Source organism: Myotis myotis, unplaced genomic scaffold, assembly GCF_014108235.1.
Source record: "Myotis myotis isolate mMyoMyo1 unplaced genomic scaffold, mMyoMyo1.p scaffold_m19_p_30, whole genome shotgun sequence".
Taxonomy (NCBI): domain Eukaryota; kingdom Metazoa; phylum Chordata; class Mammalia; order Chiroptera; family Vespertilionidae; genus Myotis; species Myotis myotis.
In genome coordinates this window covers 221,468-235,328 of record NW_023416336.1, presented here as the reverse complement: position 1 = coordinate 235,328, position 13,861 = coordinate 221,468, and the positions used below count along the sequence as shown (strand labels likewise).

General features: G+C 42.4%; 1 protein-coding gene across 10 annotated transcripts in view; it reads left to right on the top strand.

Annotated features, from left to right (window-relative positions):
* The window catches only part of REV1 (REV1 DNA directed polymerase), a 101,846-nt gene that overhangs the window by 79,054 nt on the left and 8,931 nt on the right, over positions 1-13,861 (top strand). For all 10 annotated transcript variants that reach the window (XM_036302296.1, XM_036302293.1, XM_036302292.1 and 7 more), the window contains 3 exons: positions 349-468; positions 10,847-11,067; positions 11,310-11,482. In XM_036302296.1, the coding sequence (XP_036158189.1) occupies positions 349-468; positions 10,847-11,067; positions 11,310-11,482 (514 nt within the window). The remainder of the gene's footprint in view (positions 1-348; positions 469-10,846; positions 11,068-11,309; positions 11,483-13,861) is intronic.

The window sequence follows — 13,861 nt, the reverse complement described above, 5'->3', positions numbered from 1 at the left end:
GGTAAAGTGAACTAATTTCTGATCATTGCTCTCAACTTTCTATAAATCACCATTGTTTGGACTGCTTTCTCTATTCCTTTACCTGGGTAGGAGATGTTGAAATGATACTTACTTTGGAACAAAGAGGAACATGGTTACCTCTGTTCAGTAACCATGCTGGTTATAATCTCTAGTAAACAAAATTTTGCTGGTTTTATGCTGTATTTGAAATGATCAAAATTGTAAATAATTTCATTATTTATAGAAATTTGCTCAGTAACCTGTCTGGAGATGTCTTTGTTAATAAATTTTAAAAATAATTGTGACTATTTCTTGAATAACTTTTGTTTTTGTTTTCTTGTTTTATAGGTTCTAATATTCTCCTGGCTAGAATGGCAACTAGAAAAGCAAAGCCAGACGGCCAGTACCACTTAAAGCCAGAAGAAGTCGATGATTTCATCAGAGGTCAGCTAGTTACTAATCTACCAGGTGAATACAGACCTTTTCTTTTTAACATTAACTTATTATAAACAGTTATTAGTGCTAAAAGTTTTATAATGTATCTCTTTTCCAAAACATGAATTAAGTATTTATTTATTTATTTTTATTTTTTTAAATATATTTTATTGATTTTTCACAGAGAGGAAGGGAGAGAGATAGAAAGTTAGAAACATCAATGAGAGAGAAACATCAATCAGCTGCCTCCTGCACATCTCCCACTGGGGATGTGCCCGCAACCCAGGTACATGCCCTTGACCGGAATCGAACCCGGGACCCCTCAGTCCACAGGCCAACGCTCTATCCACTGAGCCAAACCAGTTTCGGCAAGTATTTATTTATTTTTGAGTGCCATGAGAAAAATTTAGAATTTCACAGTGATTATCTCAATTGATTTATCAGGATCGTAATCTTACATTTAGCTTTGCTTTTAATGTGAAGTATTTCTCAAGTAGGAAGATAAGGAATTCTAAGAAAACATTTAAAGCAAATATGATGAAGTTGGTCCTTTAAATAAATCATAACTAAAATAGTGTACTTCTAGGTGAAAGATAAAATTTTGAGACTCAAGTCACCTACTTATAAAATTATCCTGCTGAACTAATGACAGTTTTCTGATTTTAGTGAGCAAATAGTTTTAATTAAAAGGATAAAGTGTATGAGCCGTTAACTCAAAGATTGAAGTAAAACTTGCATCTCCATCTTTCTTGCCAAGGGCAGCATATTTACTTTTACCTTTTTGTGTAGGACTGTATGTAAAATCTTTGCATGGAGAATCATCAAATAGGGTTCATTGCAACTGAAAAGTGGTTGCCTTTTAAAAGGCCTTGAATAGATGTGGTTTTTTTGGGGGGGAGAGGACAGTTTCTTTCATAATTATTAAGTATTTAGACTTGCTTTCTATGGTAGATGCCTCTTTCTTTTTTTTTTCTTTTTTTAAAATATATTTTATTGATTTTTTACAGAGAGGAAGGGAGAGAGATAGAGAGTTAGAAACATCAATGAGAGAGAAACATCGATCAGCTGCCTCCTGCACATCTCCTACTGGGGATGTGCCCACAACCCAGGTACATGCCCTTGACCGGAATCGAACCTGGGACCTTTCAGTCCGCAGGCCGACGCTCTATCCACTGAGCCAAACCGGTTTCGGCGATAGATGCCTCTTTCTAAGGAATTTCTCTAAACCATGCATCAGTCCTTGATTCTGTCATATAATCTCACCTCTTTGCTATAAGGCAGCCTGTCTGAGCTTCACCAAGCTCCTGTGGGTCTGTGGTGGGAAAGTTCAAAGTAGCATATTTTGATGAAAGTTTTTTTAATTCATTTGGTTGTTAAAAATGGATTTAGTGAGCCCAGCCTGTGTAACTCAGTGGCTGAGCATTGACCAATGAACCAGGAAGGAGTCACAGTTCAATTCCCTGTCAGGGCACATGCAGTCAGGCAGCATGCCTGGGTTGCAGGCTCGATCCCCAGTGGGGGGCGGGGGGTGCAAGAGGCAGTCAGCCAATGATTCTCTCTCATCATTGATGTTTCTATCTCTCTCTCCCTCTATGTAATGAACTCTAGTCGATGATTCTCCACGGAAAGATTTTACATAAGGAAGTTGATCACACAGTCCTACACAAAACGTGAAAGTAAACATGCTGGCCCTTTGGCAAGAAAGATGGAGATGCAAGTTTTACTTCTATGAGTTAATGGTTCATACACTTTATCCTTTTAATTAAAACTATTTGCTCACTAAAATCAGAAAACTATCACTAGTCCAGCAGGATAATTTTATAAGTAGGTGACTTGAGTCTCGAAATTTTATCCCTTCCTCTCTGAAATTAATAAAAAGTAAAAATGGGGAGAGACAACCAAGATGGCGGCATAGGTAAACACCTGAACTTGCTGCCATGCACAACCACATTAAAACTACAACTAAAAGACAAAACGAATATCACCCAGAACCATGGGAAGGCTGGCTGAGTGGAAATTCTACAACTAGAAGGAAAGAGAAAAGCGCATTGAGTCTGGTAGGAGGTGCAGAGGTGTGGAAGTGTAGAGGTACGGAGGCACGCACGAAAGGGGCTGGGAGCTGGGTACGCTGTTGTCTTTTTCAATCGGGAGGGAGATACAAGCTCCTGACTGCTCTGAACTCCAGTTCCGGGCGAGACTTTGGGGACCCAGACTCATACGGAGAGAAACTGGACTGTCTGGCATCGGGCTGGAACATGAGGGCAGCTTTCTCGCAGAAGTGCTTGCAGTGATAATAGTTCCTGCACGGTGCTGCGGGACACAGACCCTGGGACCTCTCTGCCGCAGTGCAGACTGGCAGCCATTGCGGTTTACTCCGCCCTGGTGATTCCCTGAGACCCTGACCCACCCAATTTACAACCCCACCCAAGCTGTGTACAGAGGCTTTTGCATATGAATGGCCTGGCCTTTCTCTGCCTAAAAACCTGTCAAACTATAGTTGGGTCAGAGAACCCCAGAGCTTCCAAAAGAAGGCCTAAGGCTCCTCAGCAGCCTGCATTACTTCACAGCTGTGCCTTCTCTGGCCACATCCAAACAGATCTATCTGTAACTCCTGCTGGGTGGCCTCAGGCAGTGGCTGACTTTGCACTTCCTTGGAGATCCATGAGCCAGTCTACCCAGTGGTCAGAGTGAGACCATCTAGATTACAACTCCTCAGATCCATAAGAGACACACTCAGGGGGCAGACTCAGCGCCAAAGTCCCATGAAGCACGTCCTGCCCCATAAAGGTGTCTCTAGCACAGAAGTTCTCCCATTGTAGACACAACGGGTCCTCACAGCCAGTTGACCTGGAGGTCAATTCCTCCCAGTGATCCCAACAGCAATCAAGGCTTAACTACAACAAGACTGTGCACACAACCCACAAAGGGGTGCACCAAGAGTGTCCACCTCAGGTAATTAGGGAGGCTGGGCCCTGTAGGACACCTAGCACACAAAGCCACTCTATCAACACAGGAAAGCAGCCAAAATGCAGAGACAAAGAAACAGGTCACAAATGAAAGAAATGGAGGAAGCAAATTACTGGACATAGAGTTCAAAACCACGGTTATAAGGTTACTCGAGATTCTCCTAGAAACCTCTGAGAAATATAGTGAGACCCTCAAGGATATGAAAAAGAACCAATTAAAAATTAAGTATACACTGACTGAAATAAAGAATAATATACAGAGATCCAGCAGCAGACTAGAGGATCGCAAGAATCAAGTCAAAGATTTGAAATACGAAGAAGCATAAAACACCCAACCGGAAAAGCAAAAGAGAAAAAGAATACAAAAATATGAAGATAGTGCAAGGAGCCTCTGGGACAGCTTCAAGCGTACCAACATCCGAATTTTAGGGGTGCCAGAAGAAGAGAGAGAGCAAGATATTGAAAACTTATTTGAAGAAATAATGACAGAAAACTTCCCCTACCTGGTGAAAGAAATAGACTTACAAGTCCAGGAAGCGCAGAGAACTCCAAACAAAAGGAATCCAAAGAGGACCACACCAAGACACATCATCATTAAAATGCCAAGAGCAAAAGACAAAGAGAGAATCTTAAAAGCAGCATGAGAAAAAGAGTTAGTTACCTACAAGGGAGTACCCATAAGATTGTCAGCTGATTTCTCAACAGAAACTTTGCAGGCCAGAAGGGAATGGCAAGAAATATTCAAAGTGATGAATAGCAAGAACCTACAACCAAGATTACTTTATCCAGCAAAACTATCATTCAGAATTGAAGGTCAGATAAAGAGCTTCACAGATAAGAAAAAGCTAAAGGAGTTCATTACCACCAAACCAGTATTATATGAAATGCTGAAAGGTATTCTTTAAGAAGAGGAGGAAGAAGAAAAAGGTAAAGATAAAAATTATGAACAACAAATACATATCAACAAGTGAATCTAAAAATCAAGTGAATAAAAAATCTGGTGAACAGAATAAACTGGTGGATAGAATAGAGTCAGGGGCATAGAAAAGGAGTGGACTGACACTTCTCGGGGGGGAAGGGAGTGTGGGGAGTGTGGGAAAAGACGACAAAAATCGTACACCTATGGACGAAGACAGTGTGGGGGGCAAGGGCAGAGGGTGGGGTGGGAACCAGGTGGAGGAGAGCTATGGGGAGAAAAGGAGGAACAACTAATAATCTGAACAATAAAGATTTTTTTTAAAAAAAGGTAAAAATGGATTTGATGATATTTGTAGATTGTGTATTGCTTAAGTCTAATAAAAGTGTATCTGAACTAAGAAATTTCTGTTAGAGGCCACAAAGTATTAAATGACCCAAATGCCATTTTATGATGAGTTAATTTTAAAGCTTCCTGATCCCATATTAAAAAACTTAAAAGATTGTATTTAATGTCAGAGATGTGAAATATGACATTTTGATGTTTCATTTGATGTTAAATTTGAATAATCATAAAATCTAGCTGGCGAATTACAGGCAGGTCCATGAATGATGTCATGTGGTTCAGTGGCATTTTGTTTATGATGTTGAGGAGAAAAGAAATCGATTCCCAGGGGAGTTGGCATGGTCTCCCTTCCCCATTCTCTGTGGGTTTTCTCCAGGTCCCTCCTGCACCTTAAAGATGTCATGTGAGGGGAATCAGGTGTCTCAATTGTCCCTGGTCTGAATGAGCGTGGGGTGGCCTTGCAATGCAAGAGCATCCTGTCCAGGGGGGTCCCACCTGGTGCTCTGAGCTGCTGGCTGGGCTCTGGCCACCACTGGACTTGAACCAGTGGGTTGGAAAATAATGACCTTGCTTGTTTTTATTACTCTTTCTTAAATGTATGTAGAGCTCACATTTATTTCAATACTTAATAATTTTGAGGAGACACATTTTGGTCCATAACGCCATTGTGAAATGAATCATTTTTGTAGGGTTTATTTAGTTGTTTGCTGTTGGTGTTTTTACAGAGAATCCTAGGTCCTTGACACAGCAATCGTACCTTTCACTTTCATTGGCTTCCTGGCCGGAGGGACATTTCTTTATTTCTTGAAGGGCAAGCGTGAGGTTCTTGGGCACAGCCTCGAATTTCCTCGTGGAGGTCTCAACAGCAGAGGCTGCAAGGCTGGCTGCCTCTGCCAAGCGCCTTCTCGTGCGCATCGTCTCCTTCAGAAACTGCTTGTATCCTCCCAGAATTCTGGGGTTCATGTGTTTAAACTGTTGACTTTTATAAAATCTCCAAATTCTGTATTTAGAACATTTCAGGTATGTGAAATGCTGGCCTTCTGTTCCCTGTCCTGCAGATGGCTCTGTGACCCACGGTCCCCAGGTGTGCTCTATAGAGTACAAGCTGCTACTTTAAAAAAGGGTTCATGCAGTGTGGGGACCTTCGCAGGGAAGGGCCCACACAGTCAAGATTCTGAGAATTCTTACAGTAAAAACACCTGTTTATGTTTATTAAAAACTGGTAATCTCCCCAAAATATTTGAAGATGGATATGTAATACCTATTGACATCTTGCGGAACATGCTTTGAGGAAATTATGCTCTTTGACCAATAACCAGAAGAAATTCAGTGTTTACAAACCTCACTCCTTGTTTTCCACAAGCTTTCTTTGGCCCTAAATTTTTAGCACATAGTGTTGTTACTCGCACAGTAATACGCAGTTATGGTAGCTACATGAGAAGGAAAAACACACTAGTTACGTTTACTTTAGGGAACTCCACAGATTAATGATTATATGTTAGGCTCAGAAATACATTACTCAGTGAGATCTGTTTATCTATTGAAAGACAGGACTGTCCCCAAGAACTATGTAAATGCAATAGGTGTTTCTGTGTGTTCTTAAGATCTTTGCAAGACTCTTTATCTTGTGCATGTGCCCAATTTAAGGGCCCTCTCTACCTGTTCAGCCGACTCTGGGCTGTGCACTTAGTTCCCACCTCTATTCTCAGAGAAATGCATGAACATGTAGCTGTGCAGAAAGGTCCATGCTGTCCTGATAGGGTAGCCAAAGGGAACTAGCAACACGTGTTAAAGTGAAGTGAAACTGAAAGTCAGCTCCTCGGGTGAACTAGCCACATGGGCAAGTGCCTGTTGGGTTGAACAGCGCACGTACAGAACGTGTGCAGTATCACAGACACTTCTGTTGGACAGCGCTCACTTAGGTGGTGAAACTTTATTCTCAAAACTACTCTCGTGTGGCTCTGTTGGGCTGTCGCTGTCTGATGGTGAGGAGGAGACGTTGGTGGCCTTTTCTAATCTAAAGTAATGGTTCCCATTCAAGGCAAGTACCAAGGCCTGGTCCCAGTGGCTTGACCAGGAGCTCCCACATCTGATTTTCTTCTCTCCTGAGACTCTGAGACTTGGTTCTAAGTTAGCATATTGTTCTTCACTTTTTCCTTTCTAGGTGGCTGTCTTCAGTATGAGTCTTAAGACTCTGTTACTTTCTCCTTAGCCACACCTCCTTTCATTATAAACACTTATATGATACAGTCAGTTAAACTAGCCACCCTCTCGGGGTTTGGTGCTGATTCCAAGCTTAACTTTTCCGCCCCACTGCAGGTGATAGGGGTTAGAGGTTGACCCACCCCCATGCCTCCCTCCCACACTGGACTTCAGGCCACTCTCCTTGCAGTAGGTGAGCATGCAATAGAGAGGATCTTTTCTGCTTTCCTACAGGACAGTTCTGTTAGATTCAGTTGATTGTGGCTAATTTGATAGTTTAATATAATAGCCTTTCTTTTGTACCTATTAGTGAATAATAATTCTGTTTGGTGTACTCAAGATACTCTCAAAAACTATAGGTTTCCTATTCCTCCCCTCCCCGACACACAGCACACACACTTTAATGTCACCTCTTACTGACTTCGCAAGTCACGGAGAACAGATTGGCTCCCAGATCTGTAAGGGAAAGAGCATGGTTACGTTTTGAGAGTGGAGAGCAGGGCAGTGATGAGAAGGAAAAAACTGAGACAAAAAGCCTTCTCTGAGCCTGAATAGGAAAGTGTCTGTCTTTGGCCAATCTAGTATATGAGAATATTCAAGCGTTTCACCTGGAACTTCACCTTTTCTGAACGGTGTTCCCCTGGAAGATTTGTTGTAATTGTTAACTCAGACTCTGGTATTCTTACTTTTTCTCTATTCTGACGTGAACTTCAAAATGGGAGGCAGCACCCTCAACATCTTCTAGCTTCTGTTAGGGAATCAGTTCTGGTTGAATCTCGTCTAGCCCCCTTCCATGGCCATAGGCCTCTTGTGAGGGTGACGGCCTCCTAACCTGTGTCATGCATTACTGCTACAGAGGCTCTCCTGGCACAAGGTGGACTAGGCTGGGTGTTCCTTCCACTGAAGCCACTCCGAGGGGCCGAGTGACAGTGACGAGCAAATGTCACATTGCACTCTGGGGTCTCTGATAAGATCCTGCAGAAGACCAGGAATGCAGTCTCCTCATTGATGAAAAAATACTGATTTGGTGGTTTGGAGGCCATTTTAATAAGACTTTTAGTTCCCTTTGGTTACTCTCAAATATCTTTCTTAAATATGTATTCCTTTGTTAAACTTTCAGGCAAATTGAAAGCAACAGATCCCATCAGCTTCCTATGGGTGAAGGTCCCCCTTGCATTTTGGACAGGGCGACATAGGGACTAGTGCATGCTGGCCATCTGTAGAAAGGTAGTACCTTTCCTGGGAGGTAATCTTTGTTTATAAAAGAAATCTGTCACCACCACCCCCCCACCCCCCGCCCTCTCTGCCTCTCGGTTTCTTAGGGACCTTCATCCCTAGATCACTGGTACCCCTTGTCCAGGTTTGGGCCTGTGTTGTAAGTTCTTGTTCTACTGCCCATTTAAAGAAAATGTGGAGACACAGCGGACTCTCATAGCCAGTTAGCCTGGAGGTCAAATCACCCCCGGTATTGCCTACAACAATCAAGGCTTAACTACAACAAGACTGCGCACAAAGACCACTAGGGGGTGCACCAAGAAAGCATAAAAAATGCGGAGACAAAGAAACAGGACAAAACTGTCAATGGAGGATATTGAGTTCAGAACCACACTTTTAAGGTCTCTTAAGAACTGTCTAGAAGCCGCCGATAAATGTAGTGAGATCCTCAAGAAAACTAATGAGACCCTCGATGTTATGATAAAGAACCAACTAGAAATTAAGCATACACGGACTGAAATAACGAATACTATACAGACTCCCAACAGCAGACCAGAGGAGCGCAAGAATCAAGGCAAAGATTTGAAATGCGAAGAAGCAAAAAACACCCAACCAGAAAAGCAAAATGAAAAAAGAATCCGAAAATACGAAGATAATGTAAGGAGCCTCTGGGACAGCTTCAAGCGTACCAACATCAGAATTATAGGGGTGCCAGAAGAAGAGAGAGAGCAAGATATTGAAAACCTATTTGAAGAAATAATGACAGAAAACTTCCCCCACCTGGTGAAAGAAATAGACTTACAGGTCCAGGAAGCGCAGAGAACCCCAAACAAAAGGAATCCAAAGAGGACCACACCAAGACACATCATAATTAAAATGCCAAGAGCAAAAGATAAAGAGAGAATCTTAAAAGCAGCAAGAGAAAGAAACTCAGTTACCTACAAGGGAATACCCATACGGCTGTCAGCTGATTTCTCAACAGAAACTTTGCAGGCCAGAAGGGAATGGCAAGAAATATTCAAAGTGATGAATACCAAGAACCTACAACCAAGATTACTTTATCCAGCAAAGCTATCATTCAGAACTGAAGGTTAGATAAAGAGCTTCACAGATAAGGAAAAGCTAAAGGAGTTCATCACCACCAAACCAGTATTACATGAAATGCTGAAAGGTATCCTTTAAGAAGAGGAAGAAGAAGAAAAAGGTAAAGATACAAATTATGAACAACAAACATGCATCTATCAACAAGTGAATCTAAGAATCAAGTGAATAAATAATCTGGTGATCATAATAGAATCAGGGACATAGAAAGGGAATGGACTGACTATTCTTGTGGGGGAGACGGGTGTAGGGGGTGCGGGAGGAGACTGGACAAAAATCGTGCACCTATGGATGAGGACAGTGGGTGGGGAGTGAGGGCGGAGGGTGGGGCGGGAACTGGGAGGAGGGGAGTTATGGGGGGGAAAAAGAGGAACAAATGTAATAATCTGAACAATAAAGATTTAATTAAAAAAAAAGAAAGAAAATGTGGTTGGAACTGTATCCTAAACTTTCTTTGTTAATCCTGACCTGAGGATATTTTTCCATTGATTTTTAGAGAGAGTGGAAGGGAGAGAGACATTGGTAAGAGAGAGACACATCGATCAGTTGCCTCCGCACATGCCTCAACCAGAGCCAGGGATTGAGCCTGCAGCTGAGGTACATGCCCTTGACTGGAATCAAACCTGGAACCCTTCAATCTGCAGGCCGACGTTCTTTCCACTGAACCAGACAGGCTAGGGCTATAACTTTTGCCATCACCAAAATCATAATAGAATCCTAACATGAGTTTCCTCATCTGTCTGTAAAATCCTACTATAGCTAAATTAGTTGATTCTGTGAATAAGGTAGAAATTTTGAACATTACTCAGTAATAAGTAAAAACAGTATTCTTTTGAGACCTCTACATATTTGAGAAATTCTGGCTCACCTATATGTGTATCCCAAATTGAGAACAAGATTCTAGAAATGACTTTACTAGCAAGATTTACACAGAAAAATTCTTTAACCTATGAGATGCTTTGATTATGTCACCTAAAAATAAACTGATGAACAAAACAGGTCCAGAGGTATGGCTGCATGAATAAGAATAGCAGATCTCAGTGGGAGAAGTGGGAAGAATGGAAGAACCTATGTACATAACCTATGGACACAGACAATAGTATGGAGAAGGCCTTGGGTGGGCCAGGGGGTGGGAGGAGTGGGGCAAAAAGGGAGAAAATGGGAGACATCTGTAATGCTGTCAACAATTTTACAAAAAGCCCTAGCCAGCGTTGCTAAGTGGTTAGAGTATTGGCCCGCAGACTGAAGGGTCACAGGTTCGATTCCGGTCAAGAGCACATACCTCGGTTGTGGGATCAATCTCCAACCCCAGTCGAGGCACTAGGGAGGCAACCAATCGATGTGTCCCTCTCACATTGATGTTTCTCTTTCTGTCTCTTCACCCTCCCTTCTACTCTCTCTAAAAAAATCGATGGGAAACATATCCTCGGGTAAGGATTAACAAAACAAAACCAAAAAAAAAGGAGAGATTGATGATAAACAATGTCAATAAACAAAGGATCAGTTCTTTTAAAAAATTTTAAGGGAGATTATTTTAAATTAATATATTTAAATTGTTAAATTAATGTAATAATTAAAAATTAATTTCAATATGAAATTTTCATTCAAATTCATTGTTTTTCTTAGTTTATGTGTACAACTAAACTCAATATGGGCTCTTTCCTAGGAGTGGGACGGTCCATGGAGGCCAAACTGGCATCTTTGGGAATTAAGACTTGTGGAGACCTGCAGTACATGACCATGGCAAGACTCCAGAGGGAATTTGGTCCCAAGACAGGGCAGATGCTGTACAGGTTCTGCCGAGGTTTGGATGACAGACCAGTTCGAACCGAAAAGGAAAGAAAATCGATTTCAGCTGAGATCAACTATGGAATAAGGTTTACCCAGGTACTGATCACTTCATAGGTTTACCTTAGGCTGTCCTTTATGTTTTCACATTGTCTTATCTTGTAACTAGACCAGACTTGGTGCTTGACATTAACTCTTCAAATATTTGCTATCCCTAGAGCTTGTAGAATCTTTTTAAACAAATGCTTAGCAAAATAGTCAATAATGTGTATGCATAATGTTGGAATTGTTAGGTCTATAGGAAAATAATGTGGGAGTTTTCTGTGTATGCCTTTCCATAGCCCAAAGAAGCAGAAGCTTTCCTTCTGAGTCTTTCAGAGGAAATTCAAAGACGGCTTGAAGCTGCTGGCATGAAGGGTAAACGCCTGACTCTCAAAATAATGGTACGGAAGCCGGGGGCCCCTGTAGAAACTGCAAAATTTGGAGGCCATGGAATTTGTGATCACATCGCCAGGTAAGCTTATCTTTAAAAGGATATTGGGTGTTAATATTTCAGTGCAGGTTATTATCTATACTAATAAAAGGGTAATATGCTAATTAGACTGGATAGACCCGGCAGCACCACCCAGGGTCCCGGGTGCCTGTGGCTGGCCTGGACGAAGCCAGCCTGGGTCCCAGGTGCCGGCGGCCAGCCAGAGGGAGGGAAACTCAGGTCCTGGTTGCCTGTGGCCGGCCGGAGGATGGAAAATTGGGTCCTGGGTGTGGGGGCTGAGGCAGAGGCGGTTAGGGGCGATCAGGCAGGCAGGCAGGCAAGCGATTAGGAGCCAGCAGTCCCGGATTGAGAGAAAGAGATGTCCGGCAGTCAGACATCCCCCAAGGGTTCTGGATTGCAAGAGGGCGCAGGTTGGGCTGAGGGACCCGACCCACCCCGCCCATGCACGGATTTCGTGCACCAGGCCTCTAGTATTTAATAAAAACCAAGGAAAAGTATGAATAGAGATCTGTAAACTCCGATGGTATGTGATACTCTGTAGAGGCAGGCTCAGCCTGGGGCCATCTTTGAATTAAGTTGCTTTGATCAGGGTCAGCCTGTCCACGTGTTCCTGACCTTTGGTGGCCTAGCTTTGGGGTCAGGCCGTTGACTTTAGTGCAGGGACAGGAAGGACAGGAAAGGCCTAACACCTGTACCCACAGATGGTTGTGGACTTGGGGAGAGGGACCTGTTGGGAAATTTCAATATAGTCATTCAATAAATGAGTTGAATGAGACGTTTCCTCATTGAGAGAGGTCTCATTTCTATTCATGAAAAGATTAATCCTTGTAGTCTCTGAAAACTGGTAGAATGCATTTTAAAATGAGTTTTTTTAATTGCAGGAGCCACAAATATAAAACTTCAGTTAAGAGCTGAGACTAGTATGAAAATATTTAGTTTTTTGCACATCACTTTATGCCACTCTGCACACTGTTTTATATCTGCTGGGCAACCACAGCTTTAAGACTTTGGTTCCTGAAAGCCACATAGATGTAAAGAAAGAGTTCATTCCAAACATGATTACAGTCACATTTTTTATAGAGATGCTGCTGAGGGGGACAAGAGGATGCTGTCAGCCACAGAAAACTTCCAGCTTTATCATGAAGGCCTTTGTTTACCAGGAAAACGGGTTACAAATTACCCATTGAACAACGTAATTTATAAAATACATTTTTATGCAATCGGATAATTTTGAACTCTGTTTACCTATTTTAATGAACCTTTAATTACCTATTTCAAATGGTAGTTTCTTATTCTATATAATAAAAGGGTAATATGCAAATAGACCAAATGGCAGAACAACTGAACAACCAATCAAAGTGTAATATGCTGGTATGCTAAGGCTGCTCAACTGCTTGTTATGACGTGCACTGAACACCAGGGAGCAGTCAACTGGTCGACCAGTCACTATGATGTGCACTGACCACCAGGGGGCAGATGCTCTGACCAGTAGGTTAGCTTGATGCTGGGGTCCAGCTGATCCGGACTGAGTGAGATGGGCCAGACATGCCCTGGAGCCCTCCTGTGGTCCCTCCCTAGCCTGATCATGCACTGGTGGGGTCCCTCAGCCTGGCCTGCACCCTCCTGCAATCCGGGACCCCTTGGAAGATGTCGGAGAGTCGGTTTCAACCTGATCCTGCACACCACTCCCCTTGGGAGGGTGCCAGATGCAGACTGATTGGGTGCGAGCCTGTGGCAGGCACAGTGGGGCCGGGATGAGCGGGAGCAGCAGATAGGAGCTGCAGGTGGCGTTGGACTGCGGGTTTCAGCTCGATCTCTGCAGGTCACCCAGAGGGACCCCACCCATGCACGATTTCATGCACCTGGCCTCTGGTTATTTCTATAATAAGTTGGTTATTAGGACTCTACTCTGGATATAAGTTTTTTTTAACATAGTTTCTATAGGAACAGTTTATAATAATACATTTTCTGGGAATGTAACCTGGAGCTTTATTTTTTCAAGATACATGGAAAGGAACATCCAAAACTGAAATAATTCTTTGGAAGGGGAACTGGTAGCAGTTCGTTTCCTCTTGGCATGTCCGCACTTTTAAATGTCATATCGTTACTTAGCATTGTATGTTGTGGTATATTCAGCAGTGCTTAGGGGCTCCCTCTGTCTAATCTTATTAAGAAAATCAGCCTGCTGATCATTCTCTTTGGAAAAACGCTGATTCTCCAGAAATGTAATTACAACATTTAAAAAACTGAAATTGATATTTTATTCCCCCTGACTCAGGATAATTATTTGGCTTTTTTATAAGCACGTGTCTATTTGCTGCTGTTGGTATTTGTTTCTTTTTTTGTCCTGAACTTTTTTTTTTTAATATATTTTATTGATTTTTTTACAGAGAGGACGGG